Source organism: Euphorbia lathyris, chromosome 1 (genome assembly GCF_963576675.1).
Source record: "Euphorbia lathyris chromosome 1, ddEupLath1.1, whole genome shotgun sequence".
NCBI lineage: Eukaryota > Viridiplantae > Streptophyta > Magnoliopsida > Malpighiales > Euphorbiaceae > Euphorbia > Euphorbia lathyris.
Genome location: NC_088910.1, coordinates 51227325 through 51251561, shown reverse-complemented (window position 1 = coordinate 51251561; position 24237 = coordinate 51227325). Strand labels below are relative to the sequence as shown.

The 24237-nt window shown below is 38.6% G+C and overlaps 1 protein-coding gene across 5 annotated transcripts; it reads left to right on the top strand.

Annotated features, from left to right (window-relative positions):
* Positions 1-10558: 10558 nt before the first annotated feature.
* LOC136232392 (putative pentatricopeptide repeat-containing protein At1g74580) lies at positions 10559-20668 on the top strand. 5 transcript variants are annotated; one of them, XM_066021549.1, is made up of 7 exons: positions 10559-10815; positions 12341-12534; positions 15480-18001; positions 18099-18388; positions 18509-18592; positions 19126-19384; positions 20497-20668. In XM_066021549.1, exon 3 carries the CDS (start codon positions 15548-15550, stop codon positions 17813-17815), a length of 2268 nt encoding a protein of 755 aa, XP_065877621.1. In that variant the 5' UTR covers positions 10559-10815; positions 12341-12534; positions 15480-15547; the 3' UTR covers positions 17816-18001; positions 18099-18388; positions 18509-18592; positions 19126-19384; positions 20497-20668. The 5 variants fall into 5 exon arrangements, with proteins under 5 accessions (XP_065877621.1, XP_065877627.1, XP_065877599.1 ...); XM_066021555.1 differs by lacking the exon at positions 20497-20668 and having other exon boundaries at positions 18527-18592; positions 19126-19809; XM_066021527.1 differs by lacking the exon at positions 20497-20668 and having other exon boundaries at positions 19126-19809.
* The last annotated feature ends 3569 nt before the right edge of the window (positions 20669-24237 follow it).

Below are 24237 nucleotides of genomic sequence, written 5' to 3'. Positions count from 1 at the left end.
ATAAAAGACAAACATTGCGATTTTTATAGAGATTCGATTTTCTATTTTTCAGGAATATCACAAAATGGGATTTATGTGCTAGATGACAAAATTTCTGTTTTCACAATTGATACCAAAAGACATAAGCTAGATAATTCAACTTACTTGTGGCATTGTCGTTTAGGCCATATAAACAAAAGACGCATGCTAAAGCTACATCAAGATGGGCTTATAGATCCAATTGATCCTGAATCATTAGAAACATGCGAAGCATGTTTAAAAGGTAAAATGACAAAGACACCCTTTAGCAATAAAGGTGAGCGTGTATCAGACACTCTAGGACTTATTCATTCAGATGTATGCGGTCCTATGTCAGTCCAAGCAAGAGGAGGATTCAGATACTTCATAAGCTTCATAGACGACCATACCCGATATGGTTATATCTATTTGATGAAGCACAAGTTAGAAGCTTTTGAGAAATTCAAATGCTTCAAGAATGAAGTAGAAAATCAATTAGGAAAGAAAATAAAGATACTTCGATCCGATCGAGGTGGCGAATATCTTTCAGATGATTTTCTGAATTATCTAACTGAATGTGGGATTTGCTCACAATGGACACCTCCCTATACACCACAACACAATGGTGTATCCGAGAGGAGGAACCGTACCTTACTAGATATGGTACGATCCATGATGAGCATAGCATTACTTCCAAAGACATTCTGGGGCTATGCCTTAGAAACTGCCCTCTTCACCCTAAATCGAGTACCAACTAAATCCGCTAGTTCCACACCATATGAATTGTTCGTTGGTAGGAAACCCGTGTTCTCATTCATGAGAGTATGGGGTTGTTCAGCATTTGTCAAACGCATTGCGTCCGACAAACTAGATTCTAAATCTGATAAACGTTTCTTCATTGGATACCCTAAGGAAACTATGGGATATTACTTCTATTATCCAGATGATCAGAAAGTAATAGTATCCAAACACGCAACCTTCTTAGAGAAAGAGTTTCTCGAAGACACAGAAAAGGGAAGCATGATTGAACTTGATGAAGTTCAAGAACAAGAAACACCAACTGAAACAACAGAAGCGGTTGAGGAACCCGATGCAGTCCCATTAGACGAGACTTAAGTGCCACCACTTCGTAGATCACAAAGAGTTCGTGAACTCCCTATTAGATATGGTTTTCTAGTGGGAGATGATGATGAGGTTCCCGTGTTAGACGACGAACCCGAAAACTACGAAGAGGCTCTTAACAGTCTAGATTCTAAAACATGGCTTGAAGCCATGGATTCTGAGATGGACTCCATGTATACCAACCAAGTGTGGACTTTGGTTGATCCACCCGAAGGGATAAAACCCATTGGGTGCAGGTGGATCTTCAAAAAGAAGACTGACATTGATGGAAAGGTTAGCACCTACAAAGCTAGGTTAGTAGCGAAAGGATATCGTCAGAAGCAAGGAATTGATTATGACGAAACTTTCTCTCTTGTGGCTATGTCCAAATCAATCAGAATAATGCTTGCTATTGCCGCTCACTACGATTACGAGATTTGGCAAATGGATGTGAAAACAGCTTTCCTAAACGGAAACCTGCTTGAGGATGTATATATGATGCAACCTGAAGGTTTCATATCAAAGGATGCAAACAAGGTTTGCAAACTTCAGAGATCCATTTATGGACTCAAGCAAGCATCAAGAAGCTGGAATAAGCGTTTTGACAAAACCATAAAACAATTTGGTTTCGAACAAAATTGCGAAGAAGCTTGCATTTACAAGAAAGCAAGTGGGAGCTCTGTAGCATTTCTGATATTATATGTGGACGATATATTATTAATGGGAAATGACATAGCTCTGCTACAGTCGGTAAAAGTATGGTTATCTGGTAACTTTTCAATGAAAGACCTTGGTGAAGTAGCTTATATACTTGGTATAAAGATCTACAGAGATAGATCAAGAAGACTGCTTGGTCTTTCACAGGCTACATACATCGAAAAGGTGTTAAAGCGGTTTAGCATGCTTGAATCGAAATGAGGTAACTTACCCATGATACATGGAGTAAAGTTAAACAATCATCAATTTCCTAAAACCGATGATGATAAGAAGCGCATGGCTGTAGTCCCGTACGCCAGCGCAATCGGTTCGATTATGTATGCTATGATATGCACTAGACCTGACGTAGCGTTCGCGTTAAGTATAACGAGTCGTTACCAAGGAAATCCAGGAGACGAGCACTGGATTGCCGTAAAAAACATTCTTAAGTACTTGAGAAGAACTAAAGATATGTTCCTAGTGTACGGAGAAGGGGATCTGAAAATAGAAGGATTTTCAGATGCAAGTCATTTCACAGATGAGAACGATTTTAAATCCCAATCATGATACCTGTTTATCTTGAATGGGGGCGCGGTCAGCTGGAAGAGTTCCAAGCAAGGAAGCGTAGCTTTCTCTATGACCGAGTCAGAGTATATCGCTGCTGCGGAAGCAACAAAGGAAGCAGTTTGGATTAGGAAGTTCATTACTGAACTTGGTATGGTGCCTGACATTGTAAATCCCATTACACTGTACTGTGATAACAATGGAGCCATTGCGCAAGCAAAGGAACCACGGTCTCATAATGCATCCAAGCATTACCTAAAGCGATACCACATTGTAAGAGAAATTATGGCAAGAGGAGATGTGAGAATAGAAAGAGTACCTACAGAGGACAACGTTGCAGATCCGTTGACAAAGCCCTTAACCCAGAAAGTACATGATCGTCATCTAACTTCTACTGGGATAAGTTATAAAAACAATTGGCTTTAGTCCAAGTGGGAGTATGTTGGGGTTTAGTGTCCTATAGACAATTGTTCTAGGATACAAACTTAATGTAAATGAAGTGTTCTTTATATCATTTGTTTTAATGAGATATATGTTTTATAACTATATAAAGGCAATCCTTTTTAAGAACTAAATAAAGTCTAATAAAAGGAAATCCGTAAGTTTGTTTAAAGTGATTATAAAGTGTTCATACAAGCATAAAGTGAGACGAAACTTTATAATAAACTAATAAACTTAAAACCACCCCAAGTCAAGTAATATGTTCATGATTGACATATCACTGTTGAGACTTGCATGTAACAATGTCTTCTGTCCCGACAGAAAGCTGATCTCACAAGCTTCATATATACAGATATCTGGACAGTTACATGGATCCGATGAAAAGAAGTTCATTAGGATTGGGGACCCGACTTGAGATAACAGGATGGGTAGATTCATCCTTGTCACATGTTCATCTCATTGGTATTAATAGGTATAAGTAATCCTCAGACTCAAAGGAATGTTAATTAGTAATTCTGGATTACTGAATGTGACACTTTGATCCTGTTGTAACACGATCCTTAACAGAGATGACTCTGGGGTGTGAACAGCAGACGTTGGGTATCATAGGAAGTAATTGCGGGATAGTTATACATTGGATTGAGCATTTATCACTCCCGATAAATGGGAGATATGTCCATGGATCGCTTGTGGAAGACTTGACTCTAAATCCTTGCAAGGTGATAGCTTAAGATTGAAATGCAGATTTCTCTTAACCTATCTAATTGGAGTTGACTCGGCCTGTACAAGTAAAACGAACGTCTCGCTATATGTGACTTGACATTATCCATAGTCATAAGATTCAGTTCAAGGACGTAGTTGATAAAGGATCGAATTATACTGTAACTAATACAGAAAGGTCAACGACAGAATCAACCTGTCTTCTTATAGCTCTGGGGGAATGATTACGGACTTGCTAATCACATTCTTCGTACATCATTCCGTTATGCAAAGATTAAATATAATTCTTTGAAAATTAATTTAATAGTTGCATACGGCTAGAAGCAATAAGAACCTAATGGGTCACACATAAGACTTGGAACCCAAAAGAGAAACAAATGTTAATTAATTGATGGAAGCCCGACTAAGCCCAATAGGGCCCAGTAACTGTAGGGGGCGAAATTTATGTATTAATACATAAATAATTAATTTGATTTTATCAATCCTAATTAGATTAGGATTATGAATTAAATTAATAAAAGGATAATTAAATTAGGAGTTTTAATTAGATTATATTACTCCTATTATTATCCAATAAGGTTATTATTATTATCTTTATATTTAGATATATTAATAGATAATAATTAAGAATTCTATTCCGAATTAAATTCTTATTCAATAACCTAATTCTATCTAACTAGGGATTAGATATAAGAGATTATAAATACCCCCTACATAATGATTTCGAAATCCCCCCCCCCCCCCAAGCAATCCAAGAGAGAGAATTTCGACCCCCTTGTTCGAGGATGAGATTATCTACCGATTCCTTCCGTTCAATTGATTTTCATCTCTTTCTCTTTATCCTTGATCTTGTGTTGATTAATTAGAGATAATCTACTTTGGTTGTTATAAACGGTTGATTCTAACTTGATCTTCCATTGTTTTTGTTTTGTGCTCGGGAACTCGAAGTAAGAGTTGTGGGAACTTCGTTTGCAACGGTAGATAGAACTTCTGAAAGGTATTTCTTTTATCCCTCTTTATATAAAATAACGATTAACGGATCTTGGGTTGATGGAAATAGGTTAAAATTTTTATATTTCCGCTGCTATACGTTTGCCTATTTTCCTTCATCAGCTGGGCTCTTTTCCAGTCCCCCAGGCAATTGACAGCAGCAGTAGTAACCTGCTCCGCCGTGGATGTCTCGTATTCCCATAGCCGGGCGTTCCTAGCCCGCCAAAGGCTCCAGAGGCGAACCAGAAAGCCTTCCTCCACTGAACTAGATTGAGATAACAGGTACCTGCAAAACCAATCAGCTAGGTTAGATGAAGAATCCGCTACCTCCATAATTTTCTCCAACCAGCCCGCAAGCTGCCAAACCCTCCTCGCCTCTCGATACTCAATAAAGAGGTGCCAATCATCTTCCCATTGTCCGTTACAGACCACACATTCCGTCTGAACCTGCATCCCTCGTCTTTGAAGGTTCACAAGAGACGGCAAACAGCCCCGAGCAACCTGCCAGCTGAAGTATCTGACTTTAAACGGTACATCAGCCGTCCATAACACTTTCCACGCCCCCTCCACATGATGTCTTTCCCCGCCTTCCATCCCAACCGCCACTCGGTATGCGCTTTTAACCGTATATCTCCCCGAAGGGTGAGCTTGCCATAAGATACAGTCCTTAGCACTAGCAAAGCGTGGGGGAAGACTGTTCATCGCCTGTATATCACTGTTTTCAAATAATTCCTCCAACAACTCAATATCCCAATCTCGTGAATTTGGAATAAATAGGTCACAAACTTTCAGATTCTCTAGACCCTCAATCCTCGGAGTTTGGATAAAGCCATTCGACCCTTCTCGCAACCACCTGTCATTCCAGACATTAATTTGGGTACCATCTCCCACTTTCCACCTAACACCTTCTCTAATCACTAATTGTGAACTCCACAAACTTCGCCATATGAAGCTGGGTGAATGCCCTAACGCGGCTCCCAGAAAATCCCCTTTAGGATAATATTTGGCTTTGTAAATTTTACTGATCAGCGAAGATGGATTAGAGAATAACCGCCAACCCTGTTTTCCCAACATTGCAAGATTAAATGCCGTGAAATTTCTGAAACCGAGACCTCCAAACAACTTAGGTGCGTATAATCTCTCCCAAGACATCCAGTTCAGACCTCTCTCGCCCGACTTCTTATTTCCCCACCAGAAAGAGTTCAGCATTTTCTGCAATTCGTCAGCTGTAGAAACAGGAAGAAGAAACACGCTCATGAAATACATAGGTATAGCCTGACCTGCTGCTCTAATCAGAGTGGATTTCCCAGCCTTTGAAATGCCTTTCCCCATCCAACGTTGTAGACGTGTCCAAAGTCTGTCTTTGAAATGTGCAAAAATTGCTTTTTTTGTCCTACCAACCAGTGAAGGCAGCCCCAAGTATTTACCAGTATTCAAAGGCTTATTCACCCCAAGGATCGCTGAGATTCCCTCAGCCAGTTCGTGGGCGACATTTCTACTAAACAAAATACCAGACTTTTCAAAGTTCACAGCTTGACCAGAAGCTTTTTCATAAGTATGGAGCAAGTCTTTTAGAATCCGAGCTTCCGAGATAGAAGCTTAACAGAAAAGTAGGGCGTCACCAGCAAATAATAAGTGGGACACAGACGGTGCCCCTCTAGTGACTCTACACCCATGGAGCTTGCCTCTACTTTCAGCGCTATTTAACAGGGCCGTCAACCCTTCCACACAGATCAGGAAGAGATAGGGGGACAACGGGTCTCCTTGTCTCAGTCCCCTCTTAGGAGTGATAGGGCCAACCAACCTATCGTTAATTTTGACCATGTATTCGACAGAGTTCACGCACATCATAATTAGACTGACCCACTTGTCATCAAACCCCATTTTCCGCATTATAGCCTGAAGATAATTCCAGTCTACCCTGTCATAAGCCTTGCTCATATCAACTTTCAGAGCCACATTACCCTTCTTCTTAGCACAGTTACTAGTAATACTATGAATTGTTTCAAACGCGATTAACACGTTATCATGAATAGACCGACCTTTGACAAATGCAGATTGAACATCAGAGATTAAAGATGGTAAGATAGGTTTCATCCTATTAGCCAAAACCTTAGCCATGATCTTGTAAATAACATTGCAAAGTGCAATTGGTCTTAAATGAGCCATGTCAATAGGATTCTCGCATTTTGGGATTAGAGAAATAGTGGTGTTGTTTAGCCCAAGAGGTAACATACCTTAGTCAAGCCATGAAATCCCAGCTATGAAGATATCATCCCCGATTAAATCCCAGAATTGTTGATAAAATCCAGGATTAAAACCGTCCGGCCCAGGAGCTTTCTCGGGATGCATCTCAAATAAGGCCTTCCTGAACTCTTCTTTGTTAAACGGTCTTAACAACTGTCTATTGACATCTCCAGTAACGCGGGTTGAAGTGTAATCCACTACAGGGCCCCAGTCACTGCTGCTGTCCGAAAACAGCTTACAAAAATAGTTTTGAGCTAATTCACCAATGTCTGCACTGTCATACTTCCAGTCCCCTGCTTCATCCTTTAACCTGACGATACAATTTTGCTTACGTCTTCCATTAGCAAAGGAATGATAGAACCGTGTATTGCTGTCCCCTTCCTGCAACCATAGGACTTTTGACCGCTGCCTCCAGTGATCTTCCTCTTTCAGCAGCCCTCTCACCAAATCTGATCTTGTAGCTTCATACAGATCAGCCTCCCTACTTCCGGTACATCCCCTTAGCCTCTCAAGATGAGCTTGGATTGTAACAATAGCTCTCCTCTCTTCCCTTCTCTTAATTCTGCCCCACTGACCCAATTCCACAGCCAAATAGTGTAATTTACTAGTAACAGACTCACCACCAGACGCAACCCAAGCCGATCCCACAACTTTTCTGATATCAGCCTCTCTCATCCATTTTTGCTCAAACCGAAACTGTTTATGGCCCCTCGGTGTGTCCGACTCGGTAAGAAGAAAAATCGGTGAATGATCAGATGAAGGCGCAATAGAATTAAAGCTACTGAAGTTAGGGAAAAGCATTGCCCATGGGTCCGAACACAGACATCGATCCAACTTCTCTTGAACCTCGTTAGCTTTCCCCTGTGTCATATCCACGTATACGGGAAACCTTCTAGAGGGATATCCTGCAAACCACAAGCTGATAAGGTGTCTCTGAAGCCCCTGAAACACCACTCGGGGTGGTCCACCTGCCCTTTCTTATCGCTGTGATACAATAGGTCATTGAAATCACCAGTAATAGCCCAAGGAAGCGGAGAGGCGGCAGCAAGGTTTCTCAAAATACTCCAAGAAACCTTTCGTCTAGCTCTCTCCGGGCACCCATAAAACCCTGTCAGGCGCCAGTCCCCTTTCACAAGATCGTGAATTTTGAGATCAATATGGTTTATAGAAAAGGACAGCAAAGAACAATCACTCGCTTTCCTCCAGAAAGCATAAATACCACCACTGCGTCCCACACAATCAACAGCGAAACTACCTTCAAAGCCAATCTTATTATGGATAAACTCAATACGGGACTGACTGACCAGAGTTTCGAAGAGGAACACCATGTCGGGCCGCTGAGCTCTAAGCAGCTCAGAGAGGATAGGAACTGCCTTGGCGCTGCCTAGACCTTGACAGTTCCAGCTGAGGATTTTCATTTAAACGGGCAGACGCTAGCGCCTGCCTGTTGGGATTGATTCTGCTGAGGTTCTGAGTGAACATTAGGGTTGATTTGCTCCTTGTCCGGTTTCTCATTCAATTCCTTTCCTGGGCTCTCTGCTGAGGTCGTGTCCACTTCCATTTCCTGTATCTGAATTTCCTTCATTCGGCTCTCCGGACCATTCCCTCCCCTTCTCATTTTCCGCTTATCCGTCACTTCCAACCCAAATTCAGCTAGAGTTTCAGTCTGCTGCACAACTTTGCTGGGCTCTCCTTCAAATATACTAGTTCCAAAATTGCGGGTCAGATGCTGTAAATTCTGCCCGTGACCCCCCTCGGCTTGAGTTCCCCCCTTCTGGAGGATAGAGAGATTATCTGAATTGGGATTCCTACCTATCCCCGAGCTTTCTTCCTCCTTCAACCAACGCTCCCCACCTAATAGATTCGCCCTTCTCGCTGGGGCTCTAACTGAAACGTCCTAGGGCCTTGTTAATTCTTCCTCTTTGCTCTGGAAGTATATGTCGCAGTGCCTGTCAAGGTGACCTATGAGTCCACATACGAAGCAGAACGTGGGTAGTTTCTCAAAGCGGAACTTAACCGTCAACCACTCCCCTCCCGCTCTTCTAACCTTCTTCTCTCGCTGCAAAGGTTTCCGGATGTCAATACTAACTCGCATACGAAGGTAACTCTGATCATGTAACCATTTATTTTTAGGATCAAAAGCCACATACGAACCCACGAAATTGCCTAGAGCTTGCGCCACAACTTCATTAAACTGAGAAGGGATTAGGCCATGAACCTGAACCCAAAAATTCGCATGAGTCATAGGAGCCATTGCGGGTGATTCGCCTTCCTTCATGGCATATAGAATCAAGAGATTATTTTTAAAGGTCCACGGACTGTTATCTACAACCCAACGGAGATCATACTGGTGATAGAACCTGAAGAGGATGAGCTTACCCCCAAGTTCTGAGATGGAAAGTCCTTTCCCCGGCCTCCAAAGGCTCGCCATCCGGTGCTTGAAGACTTCAAAGTTGAAATTGCGATCTGTAACCAAGGATCCAACTAAACAGAGATCATAATTCACCTCTGTCGAGCCGTCCGATTCTTCACCGAATTCGAAACCATCGTCGATGATTGTTAATTGCTTGCTGGTCCTCCATTCAAAGACCGAGATAAGTCAAGTTGTCTGAAAAGACGAACGCCGGGATTGAGAACGGAGGAATCAGGGGAAAGCGGGCGAAACCCTAGAAACTCACAAGTAGCAGAAGAGGAACGAAAGGAGGACTCTCAACAGGAGTAAAAAATTACCAGTTAGAATTTAAAAAAAATAATCTCTTCTAATACCATTAAAATGATGACTTGATATAAAGGATATTTTTTTAAAGTAACATAGCGGAATTTTTGTTGAAAACATTTTCTCTCTTCTCAACTTGACACATCTTCTTCCTCCGTAATTTAGTTTTGTAGTAATGATTTGTCATTTTAGTGAATATGTTAGTAATCTTAGAGTAGTTAGGTTAATCTTAGAGTAGTTAGGTTAAGTCCTTTTATATATAATTTTAAGATTAATGTTTTTGGTGACGGATTAATGAATTTGGTAAATCACCTGCCGCCGATAAATTTAGGCTTTTTTAGAGATCTAAGCCTCCGGGTCAGTTTAGAGTTCATCTGAATCTGAGTCTAATGGTAGACAATAGCATATAGATCTGTTCAAAAGCCTACTGGCCCGCCCAGCCTGTCCAAGCCCGCTTTTTAAAAACTGGACTTGGACGTATATGTTTTGTAATAGGCTGGCCCGGTCCAAGCCCGCTTAGGCCCGAATACAGAGTAGGTTGGGCTTGTGATTTGTCTCAAAACCTAGGCTCGGTCCATCCCGGCCCGAAATTTTAATAATAACTTTAATTTAATAAATATTATAGTTTAATAAACTTTATATTCCAAAAATAAAAATTTTAAATTTCTTCAACATAAAAATTTCTAAACCATATATTTTTTTTTAAGAATTGGTGACATGTACATATTTTTGTTATTGTTTTATTTAGGATTGCGTTAATTGATTTTTATTGGAATAATCCTCTAAAGTTTAGTTTATTGTATTTTATTATTTATATTTATAGTATAATTTTTTTAGTTTAATTTTAATTTAAAAAAATACAAAAATTAATTGGGCTTGGGAATTAGTTCTTTTAGCTTGACCCAGCCCGGCCTGAACCCGATGTAAATATAGTACGGGCTAAGTTGGACTTGAACAAAGTAATTATGAGCCTGATTAGGCCCAAGCCCAGTCATGTCCAGCCCATGAACAGGTCTAATAGCACGTAATCATAAGGTATGTTTACAATGAAAAAACGCTGCCGTCTTCATTCCACTTGAGAAATTTAGGCCAAATCATTTGAAATTCAGATTCAAGAAGAGAAGAAGTGAAACACAAGTGATTACTCATCTCCTCCCTGCTCTGGTCCGCGAGGTTTCACACCTACCCTCAGTAGAACTTGGTGCGCGGTTGTCCTCCGCCCTCCTCTTTAAGCTTCGTGGATTCAAGCCTTCAACAACGACAAATGCCACTCCCCTATCTCCCTTTTCTCTCTTCATTCTTATGCTCGGCCCTACACTCACTCACACAGTCTTTCATTTAAGGTACGCAAAAGCTCTAACTCTTTTGTTGCTTTTTGATTTTGAAATTGTGCTGCTGTTTCTTTTGATTAAGTATTGCTTTGAATTTTTATGTGCATAAGGTTAAATGAGATTCGGAACATTTAGAGTGTAGTTTTTGGTGGTGAAGTTTAGAGCTCCTTATTTTGGGACTTCAGCTCTAATTGGATAATCAAACAATCAATATGAGATCTACTCTTTGTTGCACTAATAGTCCTGCAGAATTCATTATGTATTAACTGAAAGAATACGTTGTAATCTTGCTGAAAGAAACAATGGATAACTTATCCTTGTTTGGTAACTCTCATTTCAATTGAACTCTATTTTGATCAAATCTATTGTTTCGAAAGGATTAATACAACAACAACAACAACAAAGCCTTAGTCCCGAAATGATTCGGGGTCGGCTAACATGAACCATCGTATAAAACCGTGAAAATCAAGTCGTGTCAGCGACACAGATTCGCTCCCTCCACTCCGTCCTATCCACTACCATATTTTCCTCAATTCCCAATAAACTCATATCACTCTCGATCACCCTCCTCCAAGTTTGCTTAGGTCTTCCCCTACCCCTCACCACTACATCCCTTTGCCACTCTTCGGTTCTCCTAACCGGCGCATCAAGCGCTCTACGTCTCACATGGCCAAACCACCTTAGTCGGTTTTCTCTCATTTTATTCTCAATAGATGTGACCCCTACTTTTGTCCTAATTATTTCATTACGCACCCGGTCCTTTCTCGTATGACCACACATCCATCTCAACATACGCATCTCCGCCACCGACATCTTATGGATGTGACAGTGTTTCACTGCCCAACACTCCGTACCATATAACAATGCTGGTCTAATTGCCGTCTGGTAGAATTTTCCCTTCAATCTATGCCGGGATCACAAAGGAAACCCGTAGCACTCTTCCACTTCGACCAACCAGCCTTAATCCTATAAGCAACATCTCCATCTACTTCTCCATCCGTTTGGATAATAGATCCTAAATACCGGAAGCAATCCGAGGCCTGAACAACTCTCCCATCTAGGGTGATTGTCCCTGCCTCCCTACTCCTACGGCCGCTAAACTTACACTCCAAATATTCTGTCTTACTTCGACTCAACTTAAAGCCTCTAGATTCTAGAGTTTGTCTCCATAGTTCCAACTTCCTCTCCACTCCTTTCGTCTCATCAACCAACACAATATCATCTGCAAACAGCATGCACCATGGTATACCATCTTGAAGTGAACTTGTTAGTTCATCCATAACGATGGCAAAAAGAAATGGGCTTAGTGCGGAACCTATGGGCTTAGTGCGGAACCTATGGGCTTAGTTCGAAAGGATTAATACAATAACAAAATCAATAATCAGTTTCTGAAGTTACTGTGAAGGAATTATAAACCATATGGGCTTATATTTTGTTTGAATTTTATGAAATTTGGTTTAATGTGTGTGGAACTGAATGAATTGAACTGATGAATTTTGGTTTGGTTCCTTCCCTTCTTCCCTTCAAATGTTTTCAGGTCAGTTTGGTTAGTGAACTGAATTTGACGGGTCTCCACTCCACCAGCATTCCATCATGATCTGAAAATATCCACCATCCATTCCATGTTCTACCTGATTTTTCTCCACGACCACCACACTCCACAGCTTATGACCAACGCCGCCCTGTACTTGACATGCTCGCCGTTCACAGCAACTCTGCATTGTTTTCCAAGTAGGTTTATTTGGGTCTAATGTTCCCAAGTAGTGCATGTGCATCTATTCCTACTGCAACCCTTGTCATTTCTTTGCTCAGTTTTTCCTTTTTCTTCTCTCAAAATAATTAATTATTTCGCAAAATTAGAAGTTGCTGCAGCTTGTTCTGTAAATGATAAACCTACTAGTTATTTAGTTATCATATTAGAGGCTTTAAAGCTTAATCGAACATTTCCCTTCTTCTCTATGTTCATATTTGTAAACAAAGGCCTAACTCACCCCAAAAGGTACCTCAAAGGGTGAGGATTGCCTCACATATTTAAGGAGCCATATAGCTTCCTCATTTAGCAATGTGGGATGTTTAACACTCTCCCCTCACGCCCAATTTATTTGGTGCGTTACGATAATATCAGCGGGAGCCCCAACATCGAACCATGGCTCTGATACCATGTAAGCAAAGGCCTAAATCCTCACCCTTTGAGGTGCCTCTTGGGGTGAGTTAGGCCTTTGCTTACAATATTCCGGATTTGTCTTCATCAATTATAGTTATACACTCACATTTTTTCCTTTTTTTTCTTTTTTTGGTTTTTGATTCTGCTTGATTTGAATATTTGACCTTTAGATCTATCGAGAGTGATATGAGTTTATTGGGAATTGAGGAAAATATGGTAGTGGATAGGACGGAGTGGAGGGAGCGAATCTGTGTCGCTGACACGACTTGATTTTCACGGTTTTATATGATGGTTCATGTTAGCCGACCCCGAATCATTTCGGGACTAAGGCTTTGTTGTTGTTGTTGTTGTAAGTTCTTGTTCTCTCCATACATGGAATTTAATCTGATTCCCATAATTGCTTCTTTGAAATTATTGATTGATTGCTGAGTGGATTGTATATTTGTGCTTGATCAATGACATTTTGAAGTAGAAATAATTTGTGGGAATATGCATTTGTTAACTTCATTGTAATATAGTTACTTGGCTTGATTTCATTGTATTCAGTGGAGTGGTAGAGTTTTTTTCAATAATGCAATGTTGGTTCAGTGGAGTGGTAGAGTCTTATTTGTATTCAATTTTTGTCAATTGTTTTTTGGGTTAATTTCAAATATAACCCCTGTGGTTTCAAGTTTTAGCAAATAAATACTTGTGGTTTGATTTCGAGCAACAAAGGTATTTATTTGCTTGAAATCAAACCACAGGTATTTATTTGCCAAAACTTGAAACCGGTGTTATATTTAAAATTAACCCTTGTTTTTTTTAATATTTTTTAATTAATAATATATGTAATTTTATATTATTTTTTGAACATATTATTTTCCCAACGGTAAAAGTTGTTGTCGTGTGACCAAGAGGTCACAGGTTCGAATCTTAGGAGCGGTCTCTTGCCAAATAAATTGGCAGGGGAAGGCTTGCCCCCAGTACACCCTTGTGGTGGGACCCCTCTCCGGACCCTCGCTCAGCGGGGACGAGTAGTGCGACCGGGCCGCCTTTTTTATTATTTTCCCAATCCTGTTTTCTGCAGCACTTTATTTCATTTGAATCCATCCTAATCTCTATTTCATATTATTTTCTTTCCATTATTTTCACCGTTTTGACGAGTTTGATTTTTAATTCTGGAGATCGATTTTTCCTTTTCTGCAACTCCCCAATTTCTATCACTTATTTTCTTGGTCGACCTTGTCATCTCTTCCTCTTTGCCATATAGACGCCATTGTTGTTGCTTGTGTTTCCATTGCTGTTGTCGTATCAACCAATCCAACCTTCCTTTCCGGTGCTTGGATCTCCTCCTCCAGTCACCTTTTTGCTTTATTGTTCTTCCTCTCAAGTCGTTTCAGACTGGTGCCATCCATAAGAGGTTTGTTTTCTTTTTTCTCTGTATTCCAGCTTCAGGTTATAACAGAAATTTTGTGCTAATAACAGATAGTGTATACTTAGAATCACCTATCAAATCTTTGGATGTTTTTGGCGTGCCTTTAATAACTATGGTACAAGCTATTTATAATTAATTTTGTGATTTGGAAAAAAAGTGTTTCCCCATAGACTAAAGATATATTCGAAATTGAATAATTTGAATTTTTGAAGTGTTTAACTTGAATAGAAATAGTTCTTTAAGGTAGAAGTATTTTTCAGTATATCTGATATATTTAGAACTGCATTTGCAATGTGATGATTTAACTGTTACTTTATTTTATTTTTGAATTTATAATAAAAAATGTAATTAGTGTTTATATTTAATTATTTATTTTGGGATAATATCTCCTAAAATCATCAATTCCTACTTTTAAGGTAATTGACATTTTCCAGATAGTATTTAGCTATTTGATATATATATATATATATATATATATATATATATAGAATGAGATATTAGTGGTTGAGGTTTATGTAGTTATTATGGTAAAAGTTTCCTATTATGTATAAATCCCAATATTATAATGGGCTAGGTGTGAGATTTAATTTTTAAGTGTGTGCTGGCTTGGGCAAAAGGATAGGCCCGGATAGGTGGATTGGCTGGGCCTGGTGAAGAAATTTTTGAAAGTTGGCCTGGTCAAGCCCAGCCCAGCCCATGAACATGTTATGATAAAGCTCTGTCTGAAAAAACCTAATGTATATCATATAACTCTCCAAATTTTTACTAAACGGGGTGGTTAGAGGTGAGCTAGGACCTGGGAGTAGCTCTTCCATCTATCCAGCTTGCACTTTGAATGTGATCACTCTTTCCACTTTACGGGTAACTCATTTCCAAAAAAATTCTTTTTAATTTTTCCTATAATATTATTTCAGAATTGTTGTATTGATTGGTATTGTTTCCCTGTTTGTCTACTAGGAAAACGTTAGAGGCTGCGATTCTTTTGCCTTTGATGTTTGATGAAAATTAGGCTTTAGCTTGATTACCTGTTTGTCTGTGGCTAGTTACTTTAGTGGCACTAAATCAGCGTTCTTTGTTGGTATTCTTGTGGCTTTTTAGGACAATTGAAGTCGGAAGAGGTAATAAACGAGGGTGAGTTGTAACAATCAATAGCTTTTGTTATTGAGATGAACGCTACTTTGCTTCCTAAACATGTAGCTGCTGTAATCAAGTTCCAAAAGGATCCCCTTAGGGCACTTGCAGTGTTCAATTCTGTGCAGAAAGAAGATGGGTTCAAGCACACATTGCTAACTTATAAGTGTATGATTGAGAAGCTTGGATTTCATGGCAAGTTTGAGGCCGTGGAACAGGTTCTAATGGACATGAGGATGAATACAGACAATAGTTTGTTGGAAGGAGTATATATTATAGCAATAAGAAGCTATGGAAGGAAAGGGAAGGTTCAAGAAGCTGTCAATGTGTTTGAGAGGATGGATTTCTATAACTGTGAGCCATCAGTTTTCTCTTATAATGCAATCATGAATGTATTGGTTGAGTATGGATATTTCAATCAGGCCCATAAAGTGTATTTGAGGATGAAAGATGAAGGAATTCTTCCGGATGCCTATACATTTACAGTTAGGATAAAGTCATTTTGTAGGACAAAAAGGCCTCATGCAGCTTTAAGGCTTCTTGACAACATGACTTCTCAAGGGTGTGAGCTTAATGCAGTTGCATATTGTACAGTTATTGGTGGGTTTTATGAAGTCAACCATCATGTTGAAGCATATGAGTTGTTTAACAAGATGCTTAGTTTTGGTATTTTTCCTGATGTTGCTACATTTAATAAGCTTATACATATTCTTTGTAGTATTGGTCATGTCCAAGAAAGTGAAAAACTTCTCAACAAGGTGCTGAAGAAAGGACTACATCCAAATTTGTTTACATTTAATATCTTCATTCAAGGTCTATGCAGAAAAGGTGTGCTTGATAGGGCTGTCAATTTGTTGGATAGCATAACTAGGGAAGGCCTAACTCCTGATGTTGTGACATATAACACATTAATATGCGGATTATGCAAAAACTCTAAGGTCGTTGAAGCTGGGCAATATCTTCATAAGATGGTGAACAAGGGGGTAGAGCCTGATGCCTTCACTTACAACATTATAATTGATGGGTATTGCAAAAGGGGTATGATTCAAGATGCTGATAAGGTAATGAAAGATGCAATTTTCAAGGGATTCATACCTGATGAGTTCACATATTGCTCTCTAATTAATGGACTATGCCAGGATGGTAATATAGATCGTGCTCTTGCTCTTTTTGATGAGGCATCGGGAAAAGGATTGAAGCCCAGCATTTTCCTATACAACACCCTAATAAAAGGGTTGTGTCAGCAAGGACTTATTTCGGAGGCTCTGCAGATGATGAATGATATGTCAAACAAAGGTAGCAGTCCAGATATTTGGACTTACAATTTAGTTATTAATGGTTTGTGCAAAATGGGGTGTGTCTCTGATGCCAATAACCTAATGAATGCTGCTATTGCTAAAGGATATGTTCCAGATATTTTTACATTTAACACATTGATTGATGGTTATTGTAAACAGCTGAAAATGGAAAGTGCAATTGAGATTCTAAATGGCATGTGGAGCCATGGTGCCACTCCTGATGTAATCACTTACAACTCTATATTGAATGGTCTCTGCAAAACTGCAAAACATGAAGATGTAATGGAAATCTTCAAAATAATGAAGAAGAATGGGTGTGTTCCTAACATAATTACATACAATATACTTATAGAGACCCTATGTAGAGCTAAGAAGATGAATGTGGCTCTGGACATGCTGGAAAATATAGAAAACAAGGAGCTGACACCAGATATTGTTATTTTTGGCACCTTGATTAGTGGTTTTGCGAGTACCGGGGATTTAGATGAGGCGTACCAGCTTTTTAGACGAATAGAAGAACAATATAAGGTTTGTCACACAAGAGCGACCTACAATATCATGATCAATGCCTTTTCTGAAAGGCTAGATATGCAGATGGCAGGAAAGCTTTTTAATGAGATGGGGGCTAAAGGCTGTTCCCCTGACAGCTATTCTTACCGTCTCATGATCGATGGCTTCTGCAAAATGGGAAATGTTGATTCTGGATATAATTTTCTGCTGAAAAAGATTGAGAAAGGGTTTATGCCATCACTGACAACATTTGGGCGAGTAATCAACTGTCTCTGCGTGCAGCATAGAGTTCGTGAAGCAGTTGGTATCATACGTCTTATGGTGCGGGAAGGAATTGTCCCTGAGGTTGTGGATACAATTTTTGAGGCTGATAAAAAGGTGGCTGTGGCTCCTAAGATAATTGTGGAAGACTTGTTGAAGAAAAGTTATATAACATATTATGCATACGAACTTCTTTATGATGGTATTAGAGAGAAGAAAAAACTACAAAAGTAAAAAGCCTCCAAGGATGTGTTAGTATGAATTTTGGAAGGGTTTGCAGATCATATTATTGAGTTAAAACTGGAAAATTTACACTTTTTTTTCTCGTTTCAAGGGCAAACATTCATTAGAAGTAAAAATTTGGGTACAAAGTTGTTAGCAGATCAAGTTCCAGCTGATTAACTTGCTAGAAAAGACGATGTTAGTGCTGATTCAACATATTTCCTTTCCAAATCTCAATATTGTTGTGCTGCATTTTTTTCTTAGTTCTGTGATTGATTCTTTTCAAATTTCACAGGATCGAGCTGGATTCTTTAGATGCTCAATGTCAGGTCATCTATAGTCACTTTCTAGCAATATTGATTGTGTGCATGATTGAAAAGGGTGGTTGACCTATATTACATTTTCAACATGCTCTCCTTCTAGAGCTGAGCAATGCATGGTGCAGTATGGAATAGGTATTCAAAGAATTTACAACTTTCTGCTGGTTGCTGTATATAGCCACATTATCAGAATATTGGTGACAGCCCAGGGGTAGTAGTTCCATGTCGACCTATGGAATTATGGTTCAGACTGGTATTTTTGGATGTGAGTTCAAACAATTTACAACTTGCATCACGTGCATGCCACTTATGGCATATTGACATAACTTCATTTGTTCTGTTCATGTATGTGGCGAATTACTAGATTTCTCACGGCCTTTTGCAGGCCATATCTTAACTCAAGGTCCTATGACAGATAACATGGATCTCAGATATGAAGAATTGCGAGACCAGGAATCTATGGTACTTGGTAAGTTTGAATTATTTTCGAGTAACTGTAGAAGTCTATTTTCTGACAATTGCTGCTTGAAAGTTTTCTGTCTCCCATCTGAAGTAGAGTTGTTAATTTTACTTAATTTTCAGACATGGTAGTACGTAATACATAAATCTACATTTAAGTGGTAAAACTATATAGGTAGGCTGCCTGCCTGCCTGCCTCAATATATATATGTCCTTCCATTTAAGTACGTTGAGATTTAGTTTCTTCTTGTTAGCCTAAGCCATGGAATCGCATTTTCACTAATATATGATAATGATCCAATATCTCCATCCTTGCATTTGAAATTATCCAACATCTGGTTCAGAGCAATTGATTTTCAAGTTTAGTTGTACAAGAAGATATGAATGGTGGATTAATAAGAAGCATCTTACCTAGATACAAGGTGGAACTGGTCCTTGGTGCAAATGCTACTTGATGGTGTATGTTTATTTTATGTGCATGTGAAATATTTTGTTTAGTTTTCTTCTGATTTTTCTCTCTTTACACAATTCTTCCCAATACAGGAAACAAAAGCTTCTGAGCTTGTTCCTGAAGGGTGAAGGCTCGGATCTTATATGGTTCATTGGTGCTCCAAGTGTCCTGTCAAAGTGTGCAGGAGTCAGAAGATCCTCAGGTCGCAAGCAAAATCATGATTATGTAGGAGATCTGAGGGTTGGGTCGATATTACTCTTGGGAGCTTTAATGTCTTATGATACTACATGGTTGATGAGGAACCAACTTAGTAGTCAGAGTTGGTGAAGCCAAGCAACTCAATCAACCAAGGTACGTGATATGCTTGCACATGTGCATTCTGGGTCTGGTGATGCCTTCATCCGTATCAAACATATGCATGCACTATGCCAACCAGAAAATTAGGTTTGGTGTTTCTATTGTTGCAAAATGAAACGCAGCAAGGTTTTGTTGTCAAGGATGAAACTTAATGCTATTTTGAGAAAATTTACGGTTTATGATTTAAAATTAAGGCCTATCTGAAAAGTTCATAGTTATTGTAGTTTACACGTGAGCTATTTAAGTTTAGAGAAATTAAAGACAAACTAAAGAATTGAAATGCTATTTTTTTTTCTTTTGTTATTACAGTTAAGAAAATTGTTGTTTGAAACCAATAAATAGAGAAACTATTTCAGTTTTATTTATTTTTTATTGCTTAATGACTCTTTGAACTTGCTTAAATGCATTCCAGCTCTTTCTTTTTTGTGGCTCAAGAAGTGTTCAACCATAATCTCAATCAATTGTTTTCTCCTGTAATTCTACATGCCCCATCGCAATAACATATTTTGGTTGTGACCTATTGGCCACTTGAATTTATTTAAAATTACCTATTCGTCCTCGAACTTTCTTACATGGATTTATTGGCTCATTGAACTTTTTTGAAGTGATAAATATTTTAATTTGTCTAAGTCCTCTATTGCTCTGCCACGTGGACTTAGGGGGATTAATCATGTCACTTTAAGCAAGTTTAGGAGGCAATGAGATATTTTACAAGTCTAGGGGATTAATCGATTTTTGAGCCAACTTTAGGGAGCTCCTTATGTATTAAGCCTTTGCTTTATGCTCCAAATGGTTTTGGACATAAAGGGTTTGTTACATATCTCACATCGTTTAATTATGGAGCTATATGGTTCTTATATATATGAGAACCTTATATATATATATATATATATATATATATATATAACTCCTTTATCAAACAATGTTGGAAATCCAACACGTTAAAATGAACAAACAATGAAATAAAAAATTGTTAGAATACTGTATCAAGAAACATTTTTTTATTATTATTATGGATAAATTACACCGTGGTCACTGAACTTTTTTCTTACTTTCATTTTGACACCTGACTTTGCACTCTGTTAACATAATGACTCCTTTTACAGTTATCAAGAATACCACTCGAATAACAGGTAGCCCTCCATTGTACAACTGATGGAAATGATATTCTAAACAATTTTAATTCTTGAACTTTTTGGTCTTGGGGTCATTTAGGTGTTGTTTGGTGAGAAAAGAGAAACTAAACTGATTGTTTAGAATACAAATCTTCGAAAATGGTGATTGGAAAATCGAAAAACCGTGGTTTCTTGAAAAATATGGCTTTGATAGCTTTAACTTTTTTTTTCTTCATTTTCAGGTCATCATTGATAATTTTGACTTGGTTAATGATAGTAGTGGTTATTATGTTAGTAAAGTGCAATTTAGGGGTTATAATGTCCACTTTTGAAGTTTAAGGACATAATAAAAGGGCAAAGTTGAGGAGCCATGTTGTAATTTATTGTTATTATTAGATATATATATATTTTTTTGTTTTGCATAATTGTGCTTACACTAAATGATAAAGGAAAAACATCCACTCTATGTGAATGGAACCTATAACTTTTCCAGTCATAGGTAGACTCTCAACCATCAGATCAAGAGCTAGACCATTTTTTTTCTCACTATCCTAAAAGTGTAGTTTTTTTTCTCCTACATGAGATGTTTGTGAGTTTTTTCTATTGTTTCCCCCAATAGAGGAGGGGAGGGGTTCACAAACCTATCTTTGCACCTAGAAGAGAATGAAGAACTGAAATTGCAGCTGAATCATGAGAGGGGTGACCAAACGCTAAATCTATTATCTTTAGTGAATAAGTTCGTGATTGATCGAGCAATCAAGCATTTGCTCATAAAGCATCGCATGGTTGGTCTCTAGTGGACTTTCGATGGCCATTTATTAGTTTTCCATCATTTACAACAAGGTGATGTCCCCTCAAGTGTGCCTTTGTTCATGTTGTCCATGTGGGTGTAAGTGCACGACGTGCCTGTTGGGTACATATCTATGGGTGTCGGGAACAAGCTTGGTACTTTCTTGTGGGAATTCTTTGAATATGATATGAAGAATAACATACAGGTTATAGAATTTTTATACGCCTTTGTGTTAAGATTGATGTGAGGCTTCCATTGAAGAGATGGAAGAAGATTAACCTGACAACAAATTATAGAAAGCAAGTTGTTATGGATATAGAGTTGGAAACAAATTCTAATCACGCGTTTAGTGTCGATAATAATGGGATTGCTCAAAATTTGCATCGCGAGAAAGATATTATGTCCATGTGTATCTTTAGGAATAAGGTATCATGAAAGACACCTTTGAAAAGAATATGTTGGGTTTAGAAGAAGCCCACATGGGGGAGGATGCTGAGATTGGGCTTGTGGAGGAAAGAAAAAGAAAGCGTATTGTTCCAGGCCTTGATCACGAAAAGGATTCAATTGGTGGAAACAAAACCGCCAACAAGCCTACTAAGGTATCTAGTATCCATTTATCGGTTGGGTCCTTAAAGGAGCCCATTCGAGAGCAATGATAGTTGTCTTGTGGAATTATTGGGGATTTGGAAACTCCCACAATGTCGGCTCTTAAGAATATTGCTAAGTTTAAACAACATTTCTTTTATTTTCTTACTTGAAATCCTTGTTCATTCCAATAAGATTGAAAGCCTAACATGTAACCTTGGTTTTAACCATTGTTTTGTTGTTGATAGAGAGGGGTGTAGTGATGCCTTGCGCTTCTTTGGAATAATAAAGTCAATATTTCTATTTATCTTGTGATATCTTAAGAGACCTGAAGAGGTGGAATTCTCTCATATGGTGTGTGTGGGTGATTTTAACGACCTTTTATTTGTGTTTGATAAGTGAGATGGAACTCCACACCCGAAGTTATTGTTTCATAGCTTTAGGGCGAAAGTTACTAACTGTAAATTGGCTGACTTACCTCTGATTGGGCATAGGTATACGTGGGAGAAAGGTAGAGGTATTGAGAATTTTGTCGAGGAAATATTGGATCGATGCTTAGTCATTTCCAGCACCTGTTTCCCTCAGGCTATGTTAAACTACTTTACTAGTGTCTCAGATCACCATCCTCTCGAACTTTTCACCTCGATAGTTCATAAGCCTAATTGTCATTATCGTTTTCGTACGGAAAATGGGTGGATTTGTGAAAGAGAGTTTGTGAACATGGTGAAAAATAATCGGTGTCAATTAGTGGGGAAGGATCTATGTGTTACGTTGAATAAAAGTGTCTCAATTTGAAACAGTGGGGTATGGGGGCACATGAGAAAGTTTTTTGAAAAAAAAATAATTCTTGCAAGTTGGAGCTTAATTCCCTTATTAAGGATTCTGAACTTCAGAATATAAGACGTGTCCATGACAAAAGGGTTGAGTTAAATGGCCTTCATCTTCAAGAAGAAGATTACTAGCAAGAGAGAGCTAAGCATCTGTGGCTTAGGGGAGGAGATAAAAAGTAGTTGTTTTTATTTTTCGTAGTGCAATGTCTAGAAGAAGAAAAGGAATAATTTTATTTCCAAGTTTCAATGAACTGATGGATCGTGGGATGACGAACATGGGGATATGAAGCTAGTTGTCTTAAGAGTATTTGTATTATTTGTTTGCTGATGGTAATGAAAGTAGGAGACAAAAGTTGCCTTTTATGACTAGTGTGTCCAAGTTGAGATGAATGAGATGTTAGTTGCTCCTTTTAGATATAAAGAGTTCCTAAATCTATCTTTTCAATGCACTGAGATAAATCGTTGGGGGCTTGACAGACTTAACTCTTCCTACCTCCAACATTTCTATCCTACCATTAATAAGGATGTGTTTGTGAGTTGTACCGAATGGCTTCAAACAACTGTGTTTCCTCCCCATATTTTTAATACAAATGTCGTGTTAATCCCAGATATTATACTTCCACGAAAGACCGTAGACATATTTCTCTTTGTAATGTCATATATAAGATCACAACCAAAGTTTTGGCTCAAAGATTGAAACAAATTCTCCCCTTTATTATTTCAGATGAGCGGTCAACTTTTATGCCTGCAATGTTAAATTTCTTTCAGAGGTTGGTAGAGAGGTGTTTCTAAATTCAGTTGTGAAGGCTATCACGTCTTACTGTATGAGTATATGATGAGTTCTTTCTCGTGGGGAACAAGTGAGGATAAAAAGAGGATACATTGGGCGTTCTGAGATCGAATGTGTTTGAGGAAAGAGTGGGGTGGTTTAAGATTCTGTCATCTTGAATCTTTTAATCTTGCCCTTCTTAGTAAGGAAGCGTGAATTTAGTTTCCAACAATAATGCTCTTGCGTAGAGTTATAATAGCTAAATATTTTCATGAAGGATGTTTATGCTCAACTCAATTAGATAACAACCTTATCTTAATTTGGAGGAGCATTTGGGATTCTGAATCTATTCTTGTCGAGGGTTGTAAATGGAGAGTTGGGAGAGGGAATACTACTAGGGTGTGGGACCATCCGTAGATTACTAATAATAATGGATTTCTCCCTATCACTACTGTGAGAATTGGGTTGGAAAATATGATTGTGGAAGATCTTAAGGTTCTTAGCGAGGGTATGTGGAATGTGAATGCTTTCGAAGAAAATTCTGAGGCTCCGGATATTGAAAATATTCTACCTATTCCAATTGGGTTGTATAGAAGTTTGAGAAGAGGGGTATTGTTCGACCAAGGTATAGAATTGGCTTTCATAAAAAAAAGGGCCTCGGGTGGGAGCAGTTGTGGGTTCTTGGATGAGTTGTTGGCAGCTTAATGTTCCTCCCAAGATTAAAATGTTTATATGGAAGACGTATTGTACTTTTTCCC

Bases quoted from the DNA above. Each gene is read 5' to 3' on its own strand.
- LOC136232392 (XM_066021549.1), top strand. From the start codon at position 15,548: ATGAACGCTACTTTGCTTCCTAAACATGTAGCTGCTGTAATCAAGTTC.